Source organism: Spironucleus salmonicida, chromosome 7, assembly GCF_000497125.1.
Source record: "Spironucleus salmonicida strain ATCC 50377 chromosome 7, whole genome shotgun sequence".
NCBI classification, from domain to species: domain Eukaryota; phylum Fornicata; order Diplomonadida; family Hexamitidae; genus Spironucleus; species Spironucleus salmonicida.
The window spans coordinates 1517964-1543861 of record NC_090602.1 but is presented as its reverse complement, the minus strand read 5'-3'; the positions used below and the strand labels follow the sequence as shown (position 1 = coordinate 1543861).

Sequence of the window (25898 nt, the reverse complement as noted above, 5' to 3'; positions counted from 1 at the left end):
TAATTATAATTATATAATAATTGATTAATAATTTAATTTTAATATTCATAAATTATAATCTAAAATATCTCATTTAAACAAAAATGAATAACAATATAGAATAATTAGTTTAATAAATTTAGCAACGTGAACAAGACTTAAATTTAAGGGAATTGTAGTTAAACCAATATTAGGAGCAATTGTAATAGTAAGTCTAATAGTTTAATATAGAAAAAGCAAACTTTTATTAAGAGAGATAATAATTTAATATCAGCTAATAAGCAATTTCAAATCATTCCTAGCAGCAAAATGAAGTTATTGAAGCACTAAAAATTTCACTCACTTACTAGTAACCAGTACCAGCAACATCTCATTTATTTGATTAATCACACTCATTCGATTATTTTAACCAATCTTTATAAACTAATTAGCCACTTCTACAATATACACAGCTTTCATAAAATTAGCACACACCGCAACCATTCTCTTAGTGACTTAAATAATTCATTCAATTTACATTAAAATAAACCTGGCATATTAATTACCAACTAATTAGTTCTTAACCAGTCTTATTTTTTCTTTCCCCATACCTTTCTACAATACTTTTTAAATAACGTAATTACCAAATTTGTCAGAACAGATCTTCACCAAATCCTCTTGATTATCTGTCAAAAACTCAACTAGTTATTCCAAACATTATCCGGAAGCATGGACTACAATTTTTTCAACTACATGGCTACTAGCTTTTTTCATGCAAAAAGCTCGTGAGTGTGCTATTAATGGAAATATAAGCTAATTAACATCTAAATTATGATTAAATATATTTTGGTTCTCTAAAATACACTGATAAACGAAATTTGCAAATTCATCCTGAACCATGACAACTGCATTCTAAACTGCTAACTAGTAAAACTCTACAAAAAGTTGGTTGGAAAGCTGAATAGCTTTCTACATAAGACAACACCCGAAGCAATGTCTGCTAATACTCAAAAATCCTTCAATACATTCTTAAATCGCAAATTTTGCATCATTAGACTCAAAACAATCAAATATTTTGCCAACGCAGTGATTACCATTCTATGAAAAAATTAATTCTTTTACTTTACCTTGAAGTTCAAATATAATAAACTTTCTCGTATCTACTCCCGCGATTTCGATTAACTTTTAAATAACTCTGGTACCATGTGAGTGAATTGATAGCTGATAGATGTGTGACTCTAGTAGCTAGACAAATGCAAAAGTATTAAAAGGTAGTAAAATCTAAAGCGTAAAATTACCAATAGGATGAGTTGCTATTTAGAGAAGTTGTTAGGTCGACAGATTTGAAATTATATTTGACGCTTATAGGAGGGAAATACCGTTATTATTAATATAACTCTCGAAATTTTATGTAAGAGATTACTAAAATAATTCATTTGAGTTATCATTTGGCTAAAAATCAAGATCTTGTGAGAGTAAGAGTTAATTTCGCTGAATTTAAGGGGATGCTGCTATTGTAGATGATAGTAAATTATTGTCAGATATTTATGATTCTCTTAATAGATCATGAGGTTTGAAGTCTATGAAGGGCGAGTCTTCCGGGGAGTTTGTCATTATAGAAGTTAAACTAAAAATTAGATATTGATAATTAATGGATATAATAAGGTGTAGAATGTAACGATATTTACAGTATAAAATGATATTTATATATATAATCTATTTTATAAAGTCAAACTCGATATTCAACAAAATATAATTAATTATATTATATCATTATAGTTATAAAAAATTGCCGCTAAATTCCGATAAAACTAAAATTAAGCGTATTGGTAAAATTCTAGCAGTAAAATGTTATTAATACAATGTATAGTAACTAAATATTTTCGTTTATCATCTATTTTTACTTAAAATATAAACCTAAATAATTTATCTGATAATAAATATATTTTTATAGTTTCAATTTTCAAACTTTATTATTCCGTAAATAAAAACATTTATCACTATTATACTTTCACTTCTTCCCCTATCTCAAACTCATCAAGGTCTGCTTATTCATTTCCTGTTAAATCAGTGTAATCTGGTCTCGCTCTGCAGCCAGCTATTTCAATAAAAATACCTTCTCCTAAACATCAGCTGCTGCAATTTTTCTCCGCATTTCCGTCTCCCGCACTTCAAATTCTGACAAAATCATAGCAACATCATTTTTATCTAAAACAACTTGCTTTTGTTAAGAGCTCGAAACTCTTTTAATAGCGGTTTCTGGCCTCTGAGTCTGAGGGAACTACTACGTCCGTAACTGACTTTGAGAATGCAAACTAGGTGTCATGCTAGACGAGTACGTATCATTAATAACTAACTGCTTATTCTGATTGGAAATTTAATTTTTATAGTCAATAACTTCTTAAACCTTCTCAAATCGCTTTTGAAGCATAATCCTCTAAATATCTCTATTGTATTCGTCTTGAGAATCATATTACTACTTTTTCGTTCGCGCGAGGAGAATTTTAAAATCATGAACATCCTTGCTTTCCTCCAATTACGTCATAAATAAATTCTGCTAATTTTCATAACGCTACTAATTGGTATTTAACATCGTCTGCCACTGCTAGTCCTTTTGCGAGAAATCCGATTTAGTCTTGCTCTCGTAATTGCTATACACTACCTCCCACTGCTTGTTTTAACCCTCATTCTTCTCCTTCAAGTATTCCTCTTTTTCGACTACCATCTTGGCGTACGCGGCTTAAAAGCCCTTCAGACGCCGATCCACATCTTTGATTTTCGCGTCGTAATTGCTCTAAAATCGCATCTCCTTGTTATCCTACTTCTGCTTAATGAGCCCATCCAGCTCCTCGCTCTTGCCGCGCATGGTCTCAAAGTGCTCAGCCATACGCTACTGGTGCATTGCGTAGCGCTCCTCCTCGTAGGTCATCATTTGCAGCGTATTATCCGCTTTTTCACGCAGTTTCCGCTGATTTGACCGCAAATTGACGCGCGACCGCTCCACAGACATCGATCTTACTTCTTTTAGAATACCTATCTTTTCGCTCCGAATTTCATCCTCGCGGCGCTTCATCGCCTCGATTTTACGCTCGAATGCGTCCGTTTTCGTCACGATTTGCGACTCTAGGTTCTCACGCCACTTTGCGTGGTTCGACTTCTGCGCCTGGTTCCGCTCGGAGATTTGGAGCTAGTTCTGGGACTGAATTTCGAGCTTCTGGGAGTGGATCTAGGCCTGCTTGATCTGCACCTGCACGAGCCGCTGCTGCTTCTCCGCGTGCTGCCTCCCGAGCAGCATCTGGTGGTTCTGCTGGATGAACTGCGTCTTGAAAACGGTCGTAGGGGGTCGGTAGCGGTTCGAAAGGAGCGTGAGCGTGTCGAAGTTAACGTCGCGCTCGTGCTGCTTCAGGTGATGCAGGCTCTCGTTGCTGTTGAAATAGAGAAATTCTGACGGCGAAATGCCGTTGGAATTGATATTTGCGATTTCCGTGTCCAGCTGCTGCTGGATCTGGTCACGCGAGGGTTCTTAGGTGTTGAAGATCCTGAGCGACTTGTTTGTAACGCCCAGGCGCTTCTTAGCAATCGTTGTAATTAGGTCGTCCATTTTTAGCGGAAAGTTCAGCAAACTTATAGTAATATATAGTTAACGTATGTTTGAATGTGGAAAGGATAGTACTGGAACGATTTTGACGCATTTTGGGGTTGAATGACGAAATTAGTGTAAATGAAATTAATTCGGTGGTTGTGGTGAGCCAGTTGGTGCATTGCTAGTTTTTTTTGAAATTAGAAAAGTTCCGTTTTTAGGTAAATACTTGACGAATATTGGGAAATATGATTTTAAATTATATACAATAACAAAAGCTTATGTTGAAAATAAATATTCCCCAACCTCACCAATCTTTAGCAATTACTTTCCCTTAACTCTCATGCCATGATTTCATCATTGATTCCTTGGTTTTGTCGTCGGAGTGTTTGTAAATTTCCCTTATCTAATCCATAACATCTGTACTTCCATCTTCGTTTCCCAGCTTATCTAATTATTTATATTTTTCAAAATCATCAGTCTATTGTTTTTGCTTTAAAAGACTACTAAATGTATTATCAGTAGTAAAAGTTAACTCGATCTTTGTCTTTTTACAGTTGAATTCTTTTAACTTTGCATCATGGCATAATTCATAAATATATTATTTGCCTTAACTAACTACTCTAATTGTTGCTTAATTTATTTATTCTATTTTAGCATCTAAATCAGCAATATATATTTCAACAAAAAGCTCCTTCTGCACTTAATAATACTAACTCCTAGGTAGCATTTTTTATCTAATTATCTATTATTTTTTATTATTAATTATATAACTTATTTAACGAATACTATTTTATACATTATTATGTATTTTAAAATATATTTCTGTTAAATGTCAGAACTCTTCCGCAAAGATCCTCAGGATCTATAGGTTGTTATTTTTACAGCACTATAATATTAAGCACTAGGTGATCATACAACAGCTATATCTCTTCTAGACTACTTTGTTACTACCACTGAAACTAATAAAATTCCAATTCTAATAATTTAACTTTATTTAAAGTCTTTAATTCATAATCGCGAATACCGTTAAGCCTTTCGTCTTTTAGATTAATTTGTTAACTCACCAGACTATGCATCTCATCGTGCTACCTTGGAGAATGCTGGAACATCAATGTAAGTAACCGTCATTTTAACACTTTAATATCTAGAACTGTTTAATTTAATAATGAACGTGTATAAATCATCCTTTATTGAAAAAACACTCTTAAATGAACCTCAATTTATTCTAACTTTTTCGACACTTTTCAATAAAATATAAAATCTATTTCGTGAGGAACCCGGGTTCTGTACTAAGAATTATCAGTCATCTGAAATATTTAGAAAAGTCGTCGACAGAACAGTGTTTGTCCATAATTTTATTTCCGCGAAATGTGTGTCTACTTTAAATAGAAAATACTAGTTCAGAAGCGAAAAAATGCACTAATTAATTTACATTATTAAGATTATTAAAAACATTAATGAGATAGGAGATTCTACAACTGGAAATATAGAAAGAAAAGCAACGATTTCCAGCGTTAATTTACATGCCAAAGGCGCATTATTGAGTTTAGAATTGTTACGAACTGTGCAAAATGCTATTTTTGAAGAAACTGAAAACTCTGGTCTCAAAACAGTATTTTAGGAAGCATAAGATCTAGTAGAAACGTTCATTTCATACTCGCTTAGCACATATCAGATAATAGTTGCTAATCCTGCATTTCAAAAATGTGTTTGGTACGAAAAACTTGGGTATTAAAATGTTAATTTGTAACTTATTTATACGTTAAAGAATGAAATTTAGATTGTATAAATACTTAATATAGTAATAATTGAAGATTTTTTGGACTATATTAAATGCCTATTAATTAAATTTCGTTCAGAAGTCCAGGAAAATTAGCACTTTAACGACTTCAAATCTACAATTACCGAGCATATTAAGTTGTTTATCACTATTGGTGATATTTCTGCTTAAAAGCAATTTTCGCTTCTTTCTTTTACAATTTACTGCGTTGTTTAAAAAATCTACTTCCTACTTGATAATTTAACTGAAAAACAACTAAATAACTACTTTATGGATGGGCAAGTCGATTTTGCACGCGATTTCTATAAATTGCAAGTTATAAACCCTTTAAATCTTCTTTTATCAAGCGATAATTATATAGAAAATATGAATTTTCTATTTCTATTTGATAGGAATTAGGACACTTATAACATGTTGCTTGATACTTTTAACCCTTTAACAACTGTTTTCGACTTCGAGAATTAAAACTTTAACCCCAAAAATCGAGAATTCGAGTACAACTTTCAAGTGTTCAAACTCCGGAGCACTGCACATCTTAGCAGCTTCAATTTGACAGAATTTAGACCCATCATAGCCATCAGAATCTCGTCTATTTACACACAGCTTGCCCAATTTTTGCTAACCAAAAATGACATTTCACAGGCCATTTCGCTAGCGCAAATTGCAGTTAAAATCTGGCCCTCAGAAAATGCCTATTTTCTGATGATAAAGGCTTACGGACAGTTGAATGACGGAAACGCCGCAGGGGCCATTGCGGCAGAATGCTGCCGGTTCCATTGCGAAAACGACCGGGCGAAGCTCTTCAGCGGTAGCGATGTGGTGGTCACCAGTGTTTGAGGATGATATTTAGGGTGGCAACTTTAGGGAAATAAAAAAAATTTTATATGGGCGGCGTAGCTGCTTGTTGGTGTGCGTGGTAAAGCTGGTCAAATATTATTTTGTGATATTTTTACTGAGATTTCATTAATTGTTGTTATAAATTGATGCAATTGGGCGTAACTGCAGAGTTTTTATATAATGGATTGACTAGTTATTATTCAGTTAGTTTAGGATAAATGAAATTTCAGTAATATTTAATATGTTTAATTTTATTTTATAATACTGATAAGTATAGTAATTCTAGATATTATTAAAAAATATAGATAAACTTTTATATTATTAATGTATGCATTGTAATGACTATAGTTTATAATTTAGGATGTCAATTAAATCCGTATTGGCATCAATCTTAAATTCTAATCATGGTAGAATACGAAATAAGTATTATAATACCATCAAATACGACATATTTTAATTAAAATTCTTGCCATGACACTCTCATTAAAATTATAAGTTGACTTGTTAAGTAAATAGGAGTTATATGTCGGGAGTGTATGTGTGCTCCAATTAATAAGCTTCTAGTTATTCAGATAACTCATAAGTAATAAGTACCTTACTAATTCAAAAATTGTTAACTAAGTCTTTTGAACATAGTGAATATAAGTGATAGTTGGAAGTTTGTATTATGTCTGATTCAATAATTATAAAACTTGTAAATTATTATATTTAAAAATAATATATCTAAATATAAATATTATCTATCATATAGAATAAATAGTGAAATGGATTTTGATCAAAACTAAATTAACTAATTAATTCATAGGAATAGCATAGATACATAGTCTCTTATTCATAAAGTTTCACATCAAGATTAATAGTTAAGATTATTAGAATCCGAAAATTTAAAGTTGTATGACGATCTAAAAAAGTCAAGAGAAACTATTCTTAATAATGACACCTTGATTTTTGATCTCTCGTAGTAATTATAATAGTATGTTAAAACTATAGCGTTTAAGGAGAATGAAATTAAAGATCAACAAAAAGCTATTAACAAATATTAAACCAATGTGTAGTTTTTAAAACAGAAAATTACAGATTTGGAAATACTTTCCTAATCATAATTATTAGAATATTAGTCTGCTTAAGAAAAATAGACTGAAATCCTTTAAAAGTAGTTATATAGATTAGTAAAGGATAATAAAACTCGCAATAGTAAGAAGGACTAAATAATAAAAGAACTTATAACTGAATAAAAATAATTATTGTCATAAATGGAATATCTTAATTCAAAAATCTCCGAAAAGTAGGAAATTTCGGTAAATCTTTAGTCAATTTAAAATAAATTGGACCAAAAAGATACTACTGTAAAACAATAATATGAAAATATCTAGGAATACTCGTTGTAAATCGAAAATTTGAAAAATGAAATAACGCATAAAAACTAATAAATAGAACAATTTAATGATTTGTTTTCCGATATAAAGAATTAAATCATAATATTCAAATTGTCAAAAGCCAATGATATTGAAAGTAACATTTAGTAGCTGAAAATAAAATTAGTCAACGCAAATACTTAAATATAACATGTTAAACTGGAGTTTTAAGCTAGAAATAATTAATATCGACGAAAATACTTGTAGTAAAAACTACTAGCTAAAGAATAGCTAAAGTAAATAAGCATATTTTAAAATTCTGTAGTCCATTAATCTATGAGACGAGACACTTTAGATTCAACCGATTTGTGATTTACTATATTATGTTTTAATTATAAGATTATCAGAAAAATGAAGTAAGGCAAACTCACATACCCAGATGGTTCCATATATATTGGTTAACTTCTAGATCGTACAAAGCATGGCGAAGGAACATATACAACTTGCACATCTAATTATATCGGAAATTTTGAAAATGACAATTATCACGGTTTTGGTACATTAGAAACTGATGCATTCGTTTATGTTGGATAATTTTCTAATTCAAATTTTCATGGGTAAGGTAAATTAAAAACTAAAAAATAGCTTATATAATTCAACGCTCTTTTACTATTTGAATTCAATGAAATTATTTCGATTGAGGCTGTTTTCAATAATGCCGATATAAATGGTCCAAGTAGGTTGTAAACGTTGCATTTTGATTTTTTAGGAGCTATCACGTCCAATTAATTCACTGCTGGGTGCTTTGTATTTCATAGCGACCTTACTCTTAAAAATTAATTATTTATTCCAAAGAATACAGAATTTGAGATCGATTTTACTGTTTCTCCTTGGAACCTCCAGTTAAATGATATAAAATATTTAATAGAATGTAATATCGGTATAAATCCTGATTTTTCCTTGCATGATGATTGCAAAATTTCCACCTAATATTATACATTTAATGGTACTTGTATAAATAATATGTTCTAGTATGGTTAATTAACATATAAGATACCTTTAATAACTGTTATAGACCCTTTTATTTCTCAAAATATTGAGGTAGCTCTCCCATAAATTTTACATGAGATTTCACCTTTATTTGATGTACCTGACCTATCAATTATTACACCTTTTGATGTGGATTTTTTCTTCGAATTTAATGGAAAAATTAAATCTTTTGAGGGGGAATTCTACTCAGATTTACCATTTAATGGAAAATTTATTTTTGAAAATGGAGTAGTTTTTGAAGGAACCTAGCGTAGTGGTATGTATATTGGTAATATTGTATTTAAACAATTAGAAATTTAAGGAGCTATTTAAAATGGTAAATTAGAAGGAAAATGTAACATTTAATATAATAATGATTTATATAAGATAAATGTAAATGGAACGTTTAAAGACGGATTGAAATAAGGCGATTTTATTGTTGCTGCTGATGACTTAACATTTTCAGGAGTTTATAAAGATAATTTTATCACAGGAATTTCGAATATTTAATTTAAATATTTCAATGTGGAGTTTAGTTGTTTCTAAGGAACCGTTCAGTCCTTACGCCTTAAATGGAATAATATAGGGTATTTTAAAGATGAATAACATGAAATTCTTGTATATAATGGGGATGAATATAATATTGAAAGAGCTTAGAATGGTAGCATTGTGTTATTTTACAACTAAGCTATTAAGTTTAATAAAAACTATCTGAAAACACCTGAATTCAAGTATATAGGTGAAATTTATAATCTGAAAATCATTGGTTAAGGTGTTTATGAAGATTAATAGAAGATTGTTACTGGGTTTTATGATTCTGTTTCATTTAATGGTAAATGTGTAGTTAAGTATAAGTTCCCTATTGATTTCTTTATGGAAAGAAATAATGTAGTATAAATATAAGGCTAGTTCGTAAATGATCAGCTTTAAGGTTAAGCAATAGTCACTTATGAAAATTCGATATTTACTGGAAACTATATCAATAATGAAAAATATGAAGGTATTTGGTAATTTGCAGATGTGCGATTTGATGGACTCTTCTAAAATAATATTTTTATAAAAGGTTAAATATTATAGGGTGATATGATATTATAAGGTAATTTTGGACAAGGTGATCAGTTAAGGTTTAAAGATGTTCATTTCTCTCTAAATTAATTAGGTGCTATTAAAAAATTTGGCTAATAATAGTAATACCAAGGAGCTGAACAATTAGCAATATTATTAAAAGGTTCTGAATCATATTAGGGTCAGCTATCTAATAATTTATATCACGGAGACGGTGTACTGAAAACAACAGATTATACTTTTATTGGTATGTTTGATAATGGTATTATTAAAGGCCAAGGTGAGCTGGAAGATCATGCTACCAAAACAAAGTATAAAGGTAACTTCTAGTTTGGTACTTAAATTACTGGTCGGTTTGAAATGGTAAATATTTTAGATTCTAATATTAAGTATGAAGGAGATTTTATTAATGGAATAAAACAAGGAAGTGGTACTTTAATAACTGAAGATTATATTTACATAGGTGACTTTGACGATAATGAATTTAATGGGAATGGAAATATAACATACACTGACGAAACACATTATCTAGGTCTTTTTTATCGTGGTTTTAAAAATGGATAAGGTTCATTAACGACCACAGCATTTACATATATTGGATAATTTAAGTATGATGTTATTCATGGTAGCGGATAGCTTTTTATTAACGCTATTTCCACTTGGGAATAAGATTATTTTGTTTATAATAATGTTAAACTTTCTTAAATTTCTACTGGAGTATTTGACTAAGGGAATTTTGTTTCTGGAGAAATAAAATTCGTTGACTATACAATAAATGGAGATATAGACAATAATAGTCTGGTTAAAGGTACTTTTTAAGGTTCTCTTAAGAAATCTTCTATCAATAAATTATTAATCGCTTTAAAATTTAATGAAAATGATTAAGTTCTGATAGATGGTGAATTCGTGAATAATATGAATTTAAAAGCTTCAAATCAGGATAATAGCGTGTATATTTATATTTCAAATAATTACTATAAAGTTGAGCTTATAAATAGTACAATGAATACTAAAACTCTTACTTAAATGTTAATAAAAGATTAAAAAATAGACGAAAATTTTAAATCATAGATCCATTATTTAAATTCTGATTCTTAGTATTTTGGATTTATAACATAAGATATAAAAATTGGATAATATGGCTCTCTGACAACACCAGAATTCAATTTTGAAGGAATGTTTATAAATGAGCTTCCATATAGAGGCAAAATTATAAGATAAAATTATTCGTTTAATGGTATCTTAAATCATCTTGCTTAACCTACAACAGGTGAATTATAACTACAAAATGGATATCTTATAACCGGAACATTTGATCAAACACTTAATCCAATTGGGATTTGCAAGATATAATACTCTAATGGAAACATATTTTAGGGGTTTTACAAGAATAATTATGAATTTGGTTGTGGATCAATTAATGGCAACAATGTCACATATATAATAGAATCTGTGCCAGATATACTAGACTAATACTTTTTACGAACATATAAGGAAAAATTATTGTTTGGAACCATTGATTACCCTGATAAAGTGTTTACAGGTAAAATATGTTAAGGATAACCTTCTGATTTTGGTACATTAAAAAGAGATAATAATATGTACTATGGTACATTTATTTAAGGTGTCCTCTAAAATATCGGATCATCATTAGAAAATATAAAATTTTCTAATATAACTAAATTTTTATAGTAATTTGACAATTTAATACCCCAAAATATTATTCAGCCATTGCAAATGAAAGGCCAAGGGTAATTTTAGAATGATACGCAAATAAACATTTGGAGCTATGAATTTGAAGATATTTCATATGAAATAAACTACGATAATTAAAATTTTAATTATATTAGCAACCAGTTAACGATTTCCGTAAACAATACCTCATTATCTATAAAAACAAGTAAAATATAATTTGATGGTGATACAGACCTTCGTGGATAATATTGTATTAATGACACTATGTAATATACTGGAAGAACAATAAACGGAAAATTTAATGGGAATGGAGTTCTCAAATGTAATAATTTTAGTTATAAAGGTTAGTTTATCTAAGGAAAATTTCATGGAATTGGAGTTGTTAAGCTGAAAGAGTATTAATATTCAGGTTAATTTAAACTAAATAAATAAAATGGAGTTGGTGTTTAAAAATACTTAAACGGGGATGTATTCTAAGGATAATTTATAGAGGGAAAACCATATCACGGAAAAATGATATATTCAAATGGTGATATATACGAAGGATAAATGTGAATTACTCATTAGTTTCTTTATTTCAGCATTGTAATTTCAGCTTGAAGGGTCAATCTTTCTTAAGCAGATTATCTTTCTTTCTCTGCTAATTAATGAGATAATTTCTAAATAAGATTATTTTATTATGAAATAGTTATTTAGCTATATTTTAATTCAGCTGATAATTAACTAATTTAACTTTCATAGCCAGTATTTGTTGACTTCAATTTTTCTACTTATGTTATTGATTTTTCTAAATTTTCTATAGCTTGTTAGGATATCTTATCATAATTTTATAGTTATTTTTATTGACTATTAGCTGGTTTTTATGGTTATGAACGTCTGCTTTAAAGAGAACCAAATTGTTAATAAATTGTATTTAGTTTGTTATCAGTTTCATGCTTTAACTCTGATAGCTTTAAGCTATTCGTTATTAGAGGTTTAGGTTTTTCTAATATTGATTTTAAGAATGGAGACTATGATCTTGAGGATGAGCGCATTTTAAAATTTAGTTACGGCTATATTATTATATAATATAATGTTGTTTAAAATATGGAGATTTTAGAGATATAGAAATATTATAAAAGAATACAGTTTGCATAATTACTCAAATAATAAAGAATAAATTATAGATATATAAGAAATGTGAAAGAGCTTTAGTAATAGCTCTATCGTTGCACAAGGTATTTGTTCCCAAATAACATCTTGTATTTGCGTTAGACTAGTATAACACTACATCTATGCTTCAAACGAAAAATTAAATCACGCGAAAGTGGCAAGGAGAGCAGCAGCATTAGCAGGCTTATAGCGGAAGGTGGGAGGAAGAGAACGAGTAGATCTATAATAACGAGATATTCTGTGGATTCTAGATTCTATAAGGATCAAATGATATTTGGTAGAAACATCACGGGGATTACGTTCAAGATGTTTTCTGATAGCAACAGCCTTACGGATGAGGCAATAGAGATCTTCTGGGAGCTCAGGAGCAAGACCATTAGCACGGAGGATACGGGTAATAGCAGCATGAGTGATATGCTCGGTTCTACCGATAGCAAACTGGTCACGGAGAACCATACCAATCTTAGAAGGCATATGACCTTTTTTAGCTAGACTGCAGATGGTCTGGGCGACAAATTCAGGGGTAGCTTTCTAGAAAGCTGGTGCTCTGCGGACAGAGGGAATGAGGGAACGAGCGATACCTTTACCTTTGGAATATTGGCGAGCCATTGGACAAGTGGAGTGAAAATTAAAATTGAACCTAAATAAATATATGTTTTCATAATATAAAATCATCTAAAATCATTTTTATAAACTTTCCCTTCGAGACCATAACTAAACTCGATTCCATACACAATCTTATCAATGAGCATACTGCGCCTTGCCTCACCAAATAAACCAAACTCCCTCAATATTGTCTGAGACTCAGTTTATACAATAAAAAATACGCTATCTACTTATTATATTAATTAACCAGTAATCCCGAATTAACTGATTTTCTGAACGCCTACCACAACCAACCTTTCATCATTCTTACTCATCCATATTCCAAAAATACCATTCTTCTTACGCTATAGAAAATATACAAATTCAATCTTGCGGAACTCAAAAATTCTACAGTCCATAATCTCTCCAAGTTCTGAGTTTTAAACGATAACTTTCTTTTCTAATTAATCTATTTTTAATGGCATATACTGTGGTGCATAATGTTAATTTATAGTTGAACTCTCTATATTATCAATATTGTCTGGTGTAACTACTATTTCATCAGATTCTTCTGTTTATGAAGTTGGTAAAAATTCAGATGTTAACAAGATTACCTCGTGTGGATCTTACTGTCCTTTAGTATTAGAAGAGAAAATTCTGTTTGAAATTGATATCTAATAATTTGACTTAATTTAAGATGACTTATTTGATATTGTAAAAATAATTTAACCTGTTAATGTATTAAAACAAGACACATGATGTTGAAATACTAAAAGTATACAATTTAATTTATATTGTTAGATAGATATTAGTTATTAACTATCATTATATAATTAAGTATTATATAACTTATTTAAATCCAAAGGAAAAATATTAATTAAATCCCCAGTGAATAAAATTGTTAAAATTGCAAATGTTTACACTTCATCTAGGATAGACTGTACTAAAATTGTAAAGTAGTATTAATCTTCCTAACAAAAAACAACACCATCTATGATTGATGTAATTTATATACTAATATTTTAAATTTTTAATTAGGAAATAATCTAAATAAGATCGTAATGTAAAACAATATAGCCTAAATGATTCATTAAACCAAAGGACATGCGTTCCTACAATATATTTTTCTTTACATACTTATTAATTTAAACTTAGCTTCGAGATTACTTTGTACTAAATAATGAATCTTAAAATTTTGATTAATTTTGATAAATAACATAATTAAGACCAAATGAAATATAAAATATTAAGTTAATGCATGGTTTTTTTAATATTAAATTATGTTAAATGGCTCTATAAAATTCCGGTAATTTGAATAAATTTATCAATATTTAATCATTTTTATTTATTACATTTTGTTTTAATGAATTTTAATATAATGGAACTTCAAAATTTATTTTCCCTGACCCAGTTATTCCCTAGCATAATTATAATTCTTAATTAAAAATGATAAATGCTGTATTAAACTCTTTTCCTATTATACTTTATGGATTAAGTAGGCTAGTTTTAATTTTATACGTCTTTTAAAAAATAGTATAGCTATCCTGGTCTCTAAGAATCTATGGTTTTCCAGTATTACCTTAAGTTTATGCACAAATTCTTGATCCAGAACTCAACCCAGGAACAATACAAATATTCTGCTGATATATCTTTGAATATATTGTATATTGAAAATCTTTTTCGTCGCTTAATTACAATTTAATTCGTTATTTAGATAAATTATCATCTTCTAAGCAATAAATATACAACCCATATAATCCTGTACTTTTTAAATTAGAATCAATACACATTTAATTAGTAACTTCAAAATTAATTTTTTTAATATTTGAAAAATAAATCTAGCAGGACAGAAATACAATTTTAGCTTAATCGATGTCTATAAATTCATAGCTGTTTAGGGGTAATAATTTTTTTTAATGTTAATAAATACCAACTGCATACTGACAACATTCAGCAACAATTTAATCGCTATTCGCGCATTAAATAAAATCTTTCATAACACCATTTTGTATTTCTCTACATCCATTCTCTAGAATTAAACTTGCCGCATCTGAAGATTTTTTTAAAACCTCTAGATTCAATTGACTCAAACTATTAAAAAATATTCTACTTGTAATTGTAATTTCATAATTATCATTAATATAAGTTGGAAATATAAAATTTTGATGATAAGAAAAAGATTAATAGAATATAGTCTAATTTCGTCGTGTAACTTTTATTCGATATAAATAGTAAGCATTTGCCGGCAGCTTTAAAGATTTATGATTAAGTGTTAACTATGTAAAGTATCCAGATTGAATTGAAAATTAAATATCTGGTATAACTGCCCAGTCCATTTTACTAAAAATATATTTATATATCTAATAAAAGTACTTTTTAAAATGGAATATGTAACTATTTTATTGAAACTGTCGGATAATTTACCAGTTCGAAAAATTGAATCTCTTTCAGATGAAACTTTCAACGGTTAACTTAATTATTTAATTGAATTTATTGAAACCCCTGAAGGTTAAATATTATTTCAAACATTAACCGAAAAAGATCAATAGTTGATTACAAAGTTGAAATAAAGAACTATCAAAATTCGAGAATCAAGTAACTTTTTCTATGACAGTGCTGATAGATAAGATGTCTAACCATCACCAGTAAAACCTAGAACTGACAAAGGTATTAAAAGTGTTCAGATCAATTATATTGAATGAGTGAAGAATAATATAGTTTATAGATTTAGAAAGGTTCTTGTTCTTAATTATTTAAATAGATAATAATAAATTTTATTATAGAAATTCTCAGTCATTCATCGAATAAATATATAAACTATTTAAGATCTAACATATCGCCAGAGTTAATCTTTTAGTCAACTATCCAATTTATTTCATTTGTAGATAACACTTATGAAATATCTTTCATTGAAATCTCTCCACTTTCATTTTTTAATAATTCGATAGATTTAATTAACGATTCCTTATTATCCTTATTACTTTTTTATTGATTAAAAATTAAAAGAAATTCCTCAAATGAAGCTTGATGTGTATTTGTAAATATTACATCAAAATTAATAAGATCAATATCAATTTTTTATTCATGTAAAAATTAAAGAAACATCTCCTATTTCATTTACCCATCAATACTATTTTATTTCCAACATAGTGCTAACTAATCTAGAACTTATTAATCTTAAAATTATGTTAGTTGAATAAATTTTTAAACTGCTAATTGTTTGGATTCTATATAACGTTCTTCTACATACGATATAACTTCCTAAAAAATTAAATCTTTTGCAACGTATTACTATTTTTGAAAATGCCCATATTCTAGCTACAAGCTTAAAATATTCTATTTAAGTTATTCATATTCAGCACGCTAGTATTAAAGGTTAGACAGTATAAGAGAATATTTTGTTGTTATATCTTCACACTTGTTCTTGCAGTTTTCACTAAGTTATTCACACTCTATTTCCTCTTAAAAAATTTTGCAATAACTCTGGATTTCATCTTAGTTTTTATATATTTATTTTATTAATTCCTAAATATGCTGATATAAGTTTTATAATTCAATTTTATGAGTAATATATCTTTGTATTAATCCGATATTATGTTTTTTATTTTTATTGTTAATAAATTATTTATAAACAACCGTTAAATAAGTTATCATTGCTTTTTCCTGTTAGTTTGTAACAAAATTTTCTGAAATAATTTATTCTACTTACATTAGATTTTCCATTTACTCTAATAACTATTTAAAATTGGTTTTTAATATATCTTCATCACAAGAAATAAGCTATCTAAAATCATTCAAATTAATACTTGACTCATTAAATTAGTGAAGAATCGATGCTAATGCCTCTCCATTAATCCAATCAGTAGTAAAATTAGCAACCTAAATATTATCTGGCTTCATAATCCGGTTACACCATAAAAGTAAAGCCTATTTATCGGAAAGTTTATTCTGTTTAATTGTAAGCAATGAATCAGTAGTCCCTTATGAAGAAAGAAGATTTCCAGTTGAATCAATTAAAAACTATTATTCAATAAGTTATAATAATTCGTTTTAAATACCTTTTATTGAGTAATTTATGATAAGGTCGAAAATAAAACCATAAATCAATTTTTCATCAATTTCTGTTCCGTTATAGAAATTTCTTGCATCTACAGTTAAATTTGTAACCATATTTTTAGCCATATTAATTCCAAGCTAAAGATTATTTAGGCAAAATAATTCATTCTTAGGTGCTTATAATTATTTATCACATTTTTATTAAGATATTACTTCTAATAAATAAACTAAATTGAATCCATCGTGAAAATCAGCTTTTACATCCGAAATTTTAATACCTTTCGTTTTGAGCTACAGATTCACCCAGTTTACTAAATATTATTACGATGAATCCATTTATAAATCTAACCTACACACTAATAATAAATATATAATATTGGTTTAATTACATCAAAGTGTTTCAAAAATTATCTTAATATTATATTATTATAGGTAGCATATGTTTTTACCGCTTAATATGTCAATTTCTTTGTCTAAATTACCAGAACCATTAACCTAAGAAGTAAATACTCCTAGGTCAGTCCTTTCATGTAAAAAAGCAGGTTATTAACCTAAAGATTTAATTTATAGACCTTAACATACGTTATCAACCAACAAAAAGATTGCCGAATTTTTATACTAGGAAGTTGAACGTGATCGGCAAGAAGCTGTAGATGAGGTTAAAAAAGAGTATACTGAAGTTTGCTAAGGCATAACTGAAGCTGAATATGAGCTTATGGGTAGACCAACTGCATTGAAGCACTTAGCTCCTTAACCGAAAAAGGAGGTTCTTTCTGATACAAAACGTCAAGAGTTAATTGAACGTAGATAATAGGAAATAGCAGTAGTTACAGAGCGTTTTTTCAGAATTTAAGAGTTTCAATAAGAAAAATAAAGAGAACGTGAAGAGAAAAATGATGAACTAGAAGCACGAATAAAAGAAAGGGAAGAGTTGGATAAAAAACGTACTCAAGATATGGCCAAGGAAACTTATTCACGAAATGTTAAAGTTGAATAAGAGAGAATCTAACGTGAAGAAGAACTTTAAAGAAAATTAGCTATTATCAGAGCTGCCTCTGATAAAAAATTAGTAGAAATTAATAACAGACTTTAAGATTTTAGAGACAGAATTAAGTAAGAAAATAATTAAAAGGCCACATAACGAAGTGAAAAGATGGAAAAATCTAAAATTTTCTACGAGTAAACAATGTAATAAAAAGAATAGAAGGCGGAAGCTAAAAAATTATTAGATATTCAAAGAGATACAGAACGAACAAAAGAAATTGAACTTAAAATTTAGTAATTAAAGGATAGGATCTAGAAGCGTGAAGCTCATATCAAAGAAAATGTTGAAATGACAATGTCTAAAACAATGCAAAAGAAGTTTGAGTTCTCCGTTTCTCTAGATTAGAGCCTGAAGGAGCATTAATAAAATTATTAAGCTATGATAACTTAAATTTCTAAAGATTTAGGAGATAAAAATATCAATAAAGCCCAAAAGACAATGTAGATTTTAGAAAGCTTTGAGGTTAGTGCAATCAAGAAACTTGACGATTTACAGGTCAAGTATGATGAACAAAAGAAAAAATATGAAAAGTATTAAGATGAAGTTCTTATTGAAGACCGCATTAAACATGAAAAGTACAAATTAAATGAAGAAAGAGGTAGATAGAGAGCATAAAGATTAATGTAACTAGAGGAGTACAATAGAAAGTTTAAAGAGGCTCAACTAAAACTAAAGTTCCAAAAAGTGGAAGAAATTATATAGGCAAAGCAGGCAGAAGTATCTTTTGTCTAATAGTCTAATGCAAAATTTGAAGCCGAAAAGTAAAAGGCTGAATATGAAAAGTATTATGGTGTAAATAAGAAAAAATTATAAGGGTCCTAGACAGGTTCGCCTTAAAAAACTAGAAATGCACTCAGACCTGGTACTCAGAGTATTAGCCCATAACGTAAAACGATTTAGAGTCGATTATAGTAACAACAAGAAGTTTAGCTGATTGTTCAATAAGAGCAGGAGAGAGAGAAAGAAAGAAGGTAAATTCTTTCAGGAATTAATGATGATCAAGAGAAAACTAAAATGCTAAAAGTATTCACCGAGGAAAGAAAGCAAAATGCAGATAAAATTAAATAGATCAACAAATAGCATAGACTAGAACTCGGCCCATGATAAAGTGAATTTTATTTGTCACTATAGCTACTCCAATTAACTCGATTTTCCAACTGGATCATTCAATGCCCAGTCATCACTACTACTATATTCTTGTACTTCTTCCTCTAAAGCCTTTGCTTTCTTCAATTATTGAATAGTTATTTCAGTATACATTTGCTCAACAAGCAGTCCTATAGTACCAACCTAATAATTCTAATCTACCATAATTTCATCACACATTTTGTCATAAATTTGCTAACTTGCCTAAGAAACAGTGGGAAATTTGAAATTCACAATATCTAAACCAATTTCCTCTAGCTATTGCAGCATATGTACACTTTCTAAATAATTTCCAAACAATAAATCTTAATCTTGAACCAAATCGAAAAAATCGTTAACTATGTACTTTTCAGTCATTCTGTTCTTTTTTGTATCTGCTAATGCTTCAATTAAATCCTCTTCAAATTTTGTTTATTTTTTCGCAAACTGAACTCGTAGGATTGTTTATATATTGTTATTTAGCCTTAAGCTTGCTCTCTCTGCCGCCTTCTAGCGATAAATAACAGCTGGAGCCAAAAATTGAACAGGTGGAAGTTTGTCCAATGCCGTCCATTAGTTTATGTAAATGTCTGTAATTGTAAATTATTTTTATGGACCTGCGGAAATTAGAGAGAATACAATAGGGGCTGACCTTTGATATGTATCAAAAGTAATTTAGACAACAGGTCTATCAATACTTAATATAACTATGGGAGAAGAGTCTGGTTAAGTTAAAATTGGTTCGTCTGTCATATTAGAGAATAAAGAAAATCTTTACTAGAAAGACTCAAAATCTATTTGATTGAAACAGTGTTATAGATCTTTCTTTAATATTTAAACTGAAGAAGAAATATTGCTTCTTGAAAACGTTTTTCTAGCTTTAACTCCCTATAACTATAACATGTTTGCAATAGCTCGCGCATAATCCTTGGTTTAAGAATTGACGTTAATATTAGGTGGGGATTTAAATGCTACCAAATAACAATTAGAAACCTAACTTGCGTCTGAATAAATGTTAAGAGTATAACGTTAAAGATTTTAAAGATTTGGAGAAGAAAAATTAGAGGAAAAAATCAGTCCTGTCTGTTATTAAAATATTTATTTGTTAATTTTATATCTATGTTAAGCTTTAACTAATGTTGGTAACCTGTTATTTGTATATAAGTGAGGATAATATAACATGCTTGACTCTTTAAAGGAAATAATATTTAATGCAACAAGTTTCCACATAATTAAAGATATTATTTAACCTATTCTATCATTGTCTACAATTGATATTAATTTTTATAAAAAATTTATAGCAAAGCTTCTTAAAGCTTCTTTAAAAAATTTAAGATCCTTGATTCTGATATCCAAATCTAATAAAAAATACAAAATAATCAACCCAGTATTTACAGCAACACTGCTACTATTCATTGAAGATTGTATTAAACCAAGCAGTAGCAAGCGTAGATCATTAATATCAATAATACTAGTTAAAAATTTTTAATATTCCGAATGTACCAGTTTCTATCGCATATATCTAAACATTTTGCACATATCAAGCAAAAATCTATAACTTTCAACAATATTACAATTTTAATATATATTTTGTGTGAATATAGGCCATTTTTATCTAATTTCATAAAACTAATTTTTGAATAGTACCAATTGATCATCCTCGCCGGAAGCCTTCTGAAAATGTTAATTTGTACATTTCTTTAATTTCAGTTCATCTAAATCATGTAATGATGGTCTATAATTTTCCATTATTAGAGCCTACGTTCCAAATTTCTAAATTGCATCTTTATCAACTTCTGTTTGACGTTTTGCTAATTTTCGAGAAAATACCACGTTAGATCCTTTAAATAATGATTATTATTAATATAATAAGCTTCCAAATACAGTATTCTTTTATAATGGTGAAGGAACTCGATGAATTTTCTTAGTTTATTGAACTTCAGCCCTATTATATATAACTTATGGCGGTTTTTATAGTGAGAATGATCTCATTGCATATTATTATCGTGATTTTTCTAATTTTTCTTTTGTGATTATAACTGTTCTTGGGTCTAACTTAAGCTTCTTGATTAAGGGTGTGTTCATTTTTAAAATTTATAACTTTTATATCCATATAATGATAGTAATATTAAAATGTTTTATAAAATTTCTAGTTAGGATACACCAATTATTTCAAAAATACTATCATAGTATTAATAGAGGAATACCAAATAACAGCTAATTCTTATTAAATTATTTTAACATATACCTATCCTTGATAAATAAGATGAAAGAGCTGCAGAGATATAACTTAGAAATTTAGTTTATACAGAAGAATATGATCTATTTAACACATTTATTCTGATTAATAACAACCAAGTGTCGATAATTTCTGGGACTGGAACCATCTTTGGTGATTTGAAATTGCTATAAATAATACTTCCTTTTTATGAACATGTTCATAGGGCATAGGTACTAATTTTAGCTGAAATAAATAAAATTTAACTATAAAATTCTACAATTGAATTATTTGATGTATATGACGCAGACATATTATTACCACTAAATTTTACTAAGATTTAGTAATTAAAACCTGCGAACCAACCTTAATATGGTATTATGAGATTAAATATTTTGAACGAAAAATCCTAATAAAATATTAAAGTACTGGGCGAGTAAATAATTAGTTAAGTTTTTTAGTTAATTTTAGTTAATAAAGAAGTAAAATTCTTAAAACTTTTAAAAGTAAAATAAAACATTCTTCAAAATGGAACTTTAACATATAAATATAGGCCAATTTAAACTTTTGATGATATTAGATTATAAGCAAATCACTTACTCAAATAAGAGGGAGAAGCTAGTCTTGTTATCGTTGGTACTAAAAATACAAGATTATAAAGTACCGTTACAGTTGATAGAAATGGAGTTGGAAATGCATTTCAAAGTGGTGGTCTATTTGTTGATAAAAGTTGGGAGTTATGTTAGTTAATAGAGTTGTTTGATAAAAAAGACTGATATTACTTTTATTTTTATTTTTTCTTCTATATTAGTATTATATAAAAAATATTATAAATAAATTTAATAACAATTTTCTGCTCCCGCTCCATTGTCTAATGAGAGCAAAGTGGGCAAGGAAGCGTATGAGAAGAAACTCTCGTAAGAGAAGAGCGATGAGACAGCGTTCTAAGTGATCATTAATTTCTGATGAAGTAAAAACATTAAGCTAAATATCTAATATCTCACTCATAGGTCTAAACTGCTGACTCTGCCATTTCTTACATTTCCACTCCTCATATTTCCAGTTGTAGCAGCCTACCTTTTAACTCGTTCTTCTGCTAATATATCCGTTTATTTTTCAATACATTCATTTATCTCTTATAGATGCCATTCTTTTATGCTATTATAATTTTAAATTCCACATTATTCAATAGTCTACTCATTTTATATATTCAAATGCATTTCTAACAAAACAAAAAGTTCTTTTTAACAAGCAATAAACTTTTTTAATAATGAAACATCATACCCTTCAAAATTTCGCTCTGCTTAGAGACACTGCCAAATTATAATAAGACACATACTGGCAGCTTTACCACCTTCGTCTTCCTTAAAACTCATCGCAATTTCAACTAACTTTTAAATAAGCTCCATTAAATTTTCACTTTAAACAGGAAAGCATTTTGGTTTTTCGGTACCATTAGTTTCACCAACTATAACATTGTACACTCTCCAAAAATCCTCGTATAACATAATAAATAAGCAAGCACAAGAAGATTGTGCAGACCTAGCGGTCAATGAAGAAAAAACCGCTCGTATAAATGCTGGAATTGACTAAAGCTTGCCAATAAGCGATATTTCTTTATCTTCTTCCATGATGCTGATAAACCTAAGCTATGGATGAGAAAGTAAATTTGACATAGTTTCTAATAGCGCAATTTCTGATTTAGTTATATTTTCAAATCCTAATTTTTATATTCTTTAATCTAATGCCTCTAAGCATCCCGATTGTAATGCAATTCTTTTACCAGGACCATAAAATGTCAACCCTTCTAAAGCTAAGACAGCATTTGGAGTAATCTCCTTATCATTAATTTGAATAAGTGCTGCTATAATATAAAACATAGCTTCTATATCTTTTTTGTCAGAATTTAAATTAGCAAAATTGGATTATTAAGATGACCGAAAAAATGCCGACATTATATTATCAAAATGTGATAAGTAAGCCAAAAGTCTAAGTGTTGGGGATATCAAAGAATTTATACTTAAAAGTGAAGAAAATAGTAATAATAATTTATCTGGTAATAACTCGGAAGGTTAAGATAGTTTACTTGTCAATTATAATTATTTAAATAATAATTATAGGTCATTTTAATCAGGTTTCTTTTTTAGAAGGTCAGATAAAACAATATCAAATTTGTCCATTTTTTGAGAATTAAAATTGATATTTATTTTATATAATTATTTGTAAGAAATGGTAAATAATCAAAAAAGTAATTAGTTTTATATTATATAATATTTAATTCTATTACTTTTACTCTCCCCTAGTCATTATTAAATTTTTCCACTTCACTTTACTAAATGAATGACCCTTTGGCATTAACTCCTATTAATTAGGCATTACGCACAGCATTATGTCGCTCATGTGATCAAATGAGGCGCATACGTAACATAGGTGATTTATTTTGGGAACCAGTCGATATTGAAGCATTACAGATTCCAGATTACTTTTCAGTTATCAGACGTCCTATGGATTTATTAACCTTAAAATAAAAATTACAATTAAACTGCTATGATACTTTTGGTGATTTTATTTATGAATCAGCCTTAATATGGTAAAATTGCCGTGACTACAATAAAAACTCTCCAACGAATTATTTCATTAATTCAGCAGACGAAGGTGAAAGGAATTTTATTTAAACTGTTGCAAAATAGGCAGGAGCCATGTTGCAAGGATTCTCATGGAAAGCTTATCTCAGGCTTTTATAAGGTATTTAAGATAATATGATTCCAGTGTCCTAATTTGTTAAAATATACGAAGATAACGAAATTGGAGTTTAAAACATAACTGATGATTTTAATAGCTCAATGCATTAATTTAACACTAGAATCTCAATGCTGGACGAGCAAAGTATCGGCGAACTAGTAGATTTTTATCTCAGGAAAAAAGGTCAGCTAGTTGAAATGGGAGCCCATGAAATTGATTTAAAAGTTGACCCAGATGATCTCACATTAGCTAGATAACTGAACATGCTCTCCGGCTTCAAGCTCTAGGACCACATTAAAAGAGGTAGAGGCAAAAGAATGATGTGAAACAATGTATATATCACTGATAATAAAAATAAATTCAGACCCATTAAATCACGCTCCCAACGAAGCCAAAAATTAACACCACAAAGCCGTAAACTAAACAAGCCATAGGAATTATCTAATCTACCCATCTAACCTTCAAATTTTTATTTACCACTAAACACATAGCTGATGGAAAAATCAAAATCACAAAACTACCAGCCAAACTACCAGTAAAATCAAGAATCTGTGCAATTTCGTCAACGAAAAATGTTAAAATAGTCAATAGTGTCATTAGCAAATATACTATAGTTACAGTACCCCATAGAGGTGCTGCTTATTTGAATATTAGTGATTCGAGATTTTTACGGGCACCGAAGGCAGTAGCAGGATAATGAGCGATCAACAAAATTATTTGAGCTATATTCGCACTTTTTAGCAAATTTGAACTTTTGGAATGAATCGCGATTGTCTTTAAAAGATCAGAACTCACGGTTTCAGTAAATGTAAAATATCCAAAATACATATTCAGTGCGTTTAAAAAGATTAATATAATAGCAGTCCCTGCGATTGCAATATCAAAACGTGGAAGAGAGCGATTTTACATCTCCTTATAGATGTAGGAGGTAGAAAAATGGCCACAAAATGAAACGAGAAATAGAGGAAGAGTGGCAAACGAAGATGACTTAAAGCAGTTCTAGGTACACGGTGGTGGGGGAGTAATATTATTTGTAAAGAAGAAAATTACTACTATAAGAGATACATAAGTAGCAGTTATCAAAGTGACATAACCATTGTATTTGAGAACATCCAACGACTTACAGCAAGCAATTGGTCCTATTAAAACAGCCTCAATAGCAACTAATAAAGCATAGGAATAAAATTTATTGTCGAACCAGAACATATTATCAGCTATTGCTACATTATATGCTGCTAATGATCCACAAACATAAAAAATAACAATGATGGACATTACCACAGCAATCCATTTTTTCTTGAATAAATGGTGTGCTATATCTTTGTAAACATAAATTCCTGTTTATTAACCAACATATGCCAGATATTAGAAAGTTTAGTGGGATGTAAAAGCAGATAGAATAAAAAATATAGTTCCTACGGATAATCCTGCTTAAGAAATACCATAAGAAAGTGTTAATGAACCTGTACCAATAACAGAATTTATCATATTTATTACTGTCGATGCTAGAGTACTACCATCTGATTTAGTTTCAGATATCTTTTTGTAATTAGATTTAGGCATTTTTAAGTATACGAATTGGTTTACTCTAATAAGAATAATAAAAATATATTAAATTTTTAAATGAATTCACATTGTGATTTTAAATCGTAGTAATTAAAGATACTGTATAT

General features: G+C 28.9%; 18 protein-coding genes across 18 annotated transcripts; 8 read left to right on the top strand and 10 right to left on the bottom strand. All coding sequences in view use genetic code 6, as the record gives it.

Moving 5' to 3' along the window:
• Positions 1 to 83: 83 nt before the first annotated feature.
• SS50377_27709 (uncharacterized protein) lies at positions 84 to 473 on the top strand (the record flags this gene model as incomplete). Its single annotated transcript, XM_067911494.1, has 1 exon — positions 84 to 473. One exon carries the CDS (start codon positions 84 to 86, stop codon positions 471 to 473), a length of 390 nt encoding a protein of 129 aa, XP_067762181.1.
• Positions 474 to 483: 10 nt separating this feature from the next.
• SS50377_27708 (Pumilio-family RNA-binding protein) lies at positions 484 to 1572 on the bottom strand (the record flags this gene model as incomplete). Its single annotated transcript, XM_067911493.1, has 1 exon — positions 484 to 1572. The coding sequence occupies one exon, from the start codon at positions 1570 to 1572 to the stop codon at positions 484 to 486; it is 1089 nt and encodes a 362-aa protein (XP_067762180.1).
• Positions 1573 to 1969: 397 nt separating this feature from the next.
• Positions 1970 to 3559, bottom strand: SS50377_27707 (uncharacterized protein; the record flags this gene model as incomplete). Its single annotated transcript, XM_067911492.1, has 1 exon — positions 1970 to 3559. The coding sequence occupies one exon, from the start codon at positions 3557 to 3559 to the stop codon at positions 1970 to 1972; it is 1590 nt and encodes a 529-aa protein (XP_067762179.1).
• Positions 3560 to 3845: 286 nt separating this feature from the next.
• On the bottom strand, positions 3846 to 4268 carry SS50377_27706 (Sgt1-like protein; the record flags this gene model as incomplete). The annotated part of the gene is made up of 1 exon (XM_067911491.1): positions 3846 to 4268. One exon carries the CDS (start codon positions 4266 to 4268, stop codon positions 3846 to 3848), a length of 423 nt encoding a protein of 140 aa, XP_067762178.1.
• A 102-nt stretch (positions 4269 to 4370) lies between these two features.
• On the top strand, positions 4371 to 6158 carry SS50377_27705 (uncharacterized protein; the record flags this gene model as incomplete). Its single annotated transcript, XM_067911490.1, has 1 exon — positions 4371 to 6158. The coding sequence occupies one exon, from the start codon at positions 4371 to 4373 to the stop codon at positions 6156 to 6158; it is 1788 nt and encodes a 595-aa protein (XP_067762177.1).
• A 764-nt stretch (positions 6159 to 6922) lies between these two features.
• Positions 6923 to 7885, top strand: SS50377_27704 (uncharacterized protein; the record flags this gene model as incomplete). Its single annotated transcript, XM_067911489.1, has 1 exon — positions 6923 to 7885. One exon carries the CDS (start codon positions 6923 to 6925, stop codon positions 7883 to 7885), a length of 963 nt encoding a protein of 320 aa, XP_067762176.1.
• Positions 7886 to 7924: 39 nt separating this feature from the next.
• SS50377_27703 (putative Phosphatidylinositol-4-phosphate 5-kinase) lies at positions 7925 to 11857 on the top strand (the record flags this gene model as incomplete). Its single annotated transcript, XM_067911488.1, has 1 exon — positions 7925 to 11857. The coding sequence occupies one exon, from the start codon at positions 7925 to 7927 to the stop codon at positions 11855 to 11857; it is 3933 nt and encodes a 1310-aa protein (XP_067762175.1).
• Positions 11858 to 11862: 5 nt separating this feature from the next.
• On the bottom strand, positions 11863 to 12336 carry SS50377_27702 (uncharacterized protein; the record flags this gene model as incomplete). The annotated part of the gene is made up of 1 exon (XM_067911487.1): positions 11863 to 12336. The coding sequence occupies one exon, from the start codon at positions 12334 to 12336 to the stop codon at positions 11863 to 11865; it is 474 nt and encodes a 157-aa protein (XP_067762174.1).
• Positions 12337 to 12598: 262 nt separating this feature from the next.
• SS50377_27701 (Ribosomal protein S13) lies at positions 12599 to 13063 on the bottom strand (the record flags this gene model as incomplete). Its single annotated transcript, XM_067911486.1, has 1 exon — positions 12599 to 13063. One exon carries the CDS (start codon positions 13061 to 13063, stop codon positions 12599 to 12601), a length of 465 nt encoding a protein of 154 aa, XP_067762173.1.
• A 62-nt stretch (positions 13064 to 13125) lies between these two features.
• SS50377_27700 (uncharacterized protein) lies at positions 13126 to 15375 on the bottom strand (the record flags this gene model as incomplete). Its single annotated transcript, XM_067911485.1, has 1 exon — positions 13126 to 15375. One exon carries the CDS (start codon positions 15373 to 15375, stop codon positions 13126 to 13128), a length of 2250 nt encoding a protein of 749 aa, XP_067762172.1.
• A 45-nt stretch (positions 15376 to 15420) lies between these two features.
• SS50377_27699 (uncharacterized protein) lies at positions 15421 to 15741 on the top strand (the record flags this gene model as incomplete). The annotated part of the gene is made up of 1 exon (XM_067911484.1): positions 15421 to 15741. One exon carries the CDS (start codon positions 15421 to 15423, stop codon positions 15739 to 15741), a length of 321 nt encoding a protein of 106 aa, XP_067762171.1.
• A 91-nt stretch (positions 15742 to 15832) lies between these two features.
• SS50377_27698 (Calponin homology (CH) domain-containing protein) lies at positions 15833 to 17431 on the bottom strand (the record flags this gene model as incomplete). Its single annotated transcript, XM_067911483.1, has 1 exon — positions 15833 to 17431. One exon carries the CDS (start codon positions 17429 to 17431, stop codon positions 15833 to 15835), a length of 1599 nt encoding a protein of 532 aa, XP_067762170.1.
• Positions 17432 to 17552: 121 nt separating this feature from the next.
• On the top strand, positions 17553 to 19244 carry SS50377_27697 (uncharacterized protein; the record flags this gene model as incomplete). The annotated part of the gene is made up of 1 exon (XM_067911482.1): positions 17553 to 19244. One exon carries the CDS (start codon positions 17553 to 17555, stop codon positions 19242 to 19244), a length of 1692 nt encoding a protein of 563 aa, XP_067762169.1.
• Positions 19245 to 19262: 18 nt separating this feature from the next.
• SS50377_27696 (uncharacterized protein) lies at positions 19263 to 21350 on the bottom strand (the record flags this gene model as incomplete). The annotated part of the gene is made up of 1 exon (XM_067911481.1): positions 19263 to 21350. The coding sequence occupies one exon, from the start codon at positions 21348 to 21350 to the stop codon at positions 19263 to 19265; it is 2088 nt and encodes a 695-aa protein (XP_067762168.1).
• Positions 21351 to 21398: 48 nt separating this feature from the next.
• On the top strand, positions 21399 to 22259 carry SS50377_27695 (uncharacterized protein; the record flags this gene model as incomplete). Its single annotated transcript, XM_067911480.1, has 1 exon — positions 21399 to 22259. One exon carries the CDS (start codon positions 21399 to 21401, stop codon positions 22257 to 22259), a length of 861 nt encoding a protein of 286 aa, XP_067762167.1.
• Positions 22260 to 22487: 228 nt separating this feature from the next.
• SS50377_27694 (uncharacterized protein) lies at positions 22488 to 23663 on the bottom strand (the record flags this gene model as incomplete). The annotated part of the gene is made up of 1 exon (XM_067911479.1): positions 22488 to 23663. One exon carries the CDS (start codon positions 23661 to 23663, stop codon positions 22488 to 22490), a length of 1176 nt encoding a protein of 391 aa, XP_067762166.1.
• Positions 23664 to 23819: 156 nt separating this feature from the next.
• On the top strand, positions 23820 to 24551 carry SS50377_27693 (Bromodomain-containing protein; the record flags this gene model as incomplete). The annotated part of the gene is made up of 1 exon (XM_067911478.1): positions 23820 to 24551. The coding sequence occupies one exon, from the start codon at positions 23820 to 23822 to the stop codon at positions 24549 to 24551; it is 732 nt and encodes a 243-aa protein (XP_067762165.1).
• A 34-nt stretch (positions 24552 to 24585) lies between these two features.
• SS50377_27692 (putative Amino acid transporter) lies at positions 24586 to 25788 on the bottom strand (the record flags this gene model as incomplete). The annotated part of the gene is made up of 1 exon (XM_067911477.1): positions 24586 to 25788. The coding sequence occupies one exon, from the start codon at positions 25786 to 25788 to the stop codon at positions 24586 to 24588; it is 1203 nt and encodes a 400-aa protein (XP_067762164.1).
• Positions 25789 to 25898: the final 110 nt, after the last annotated feature.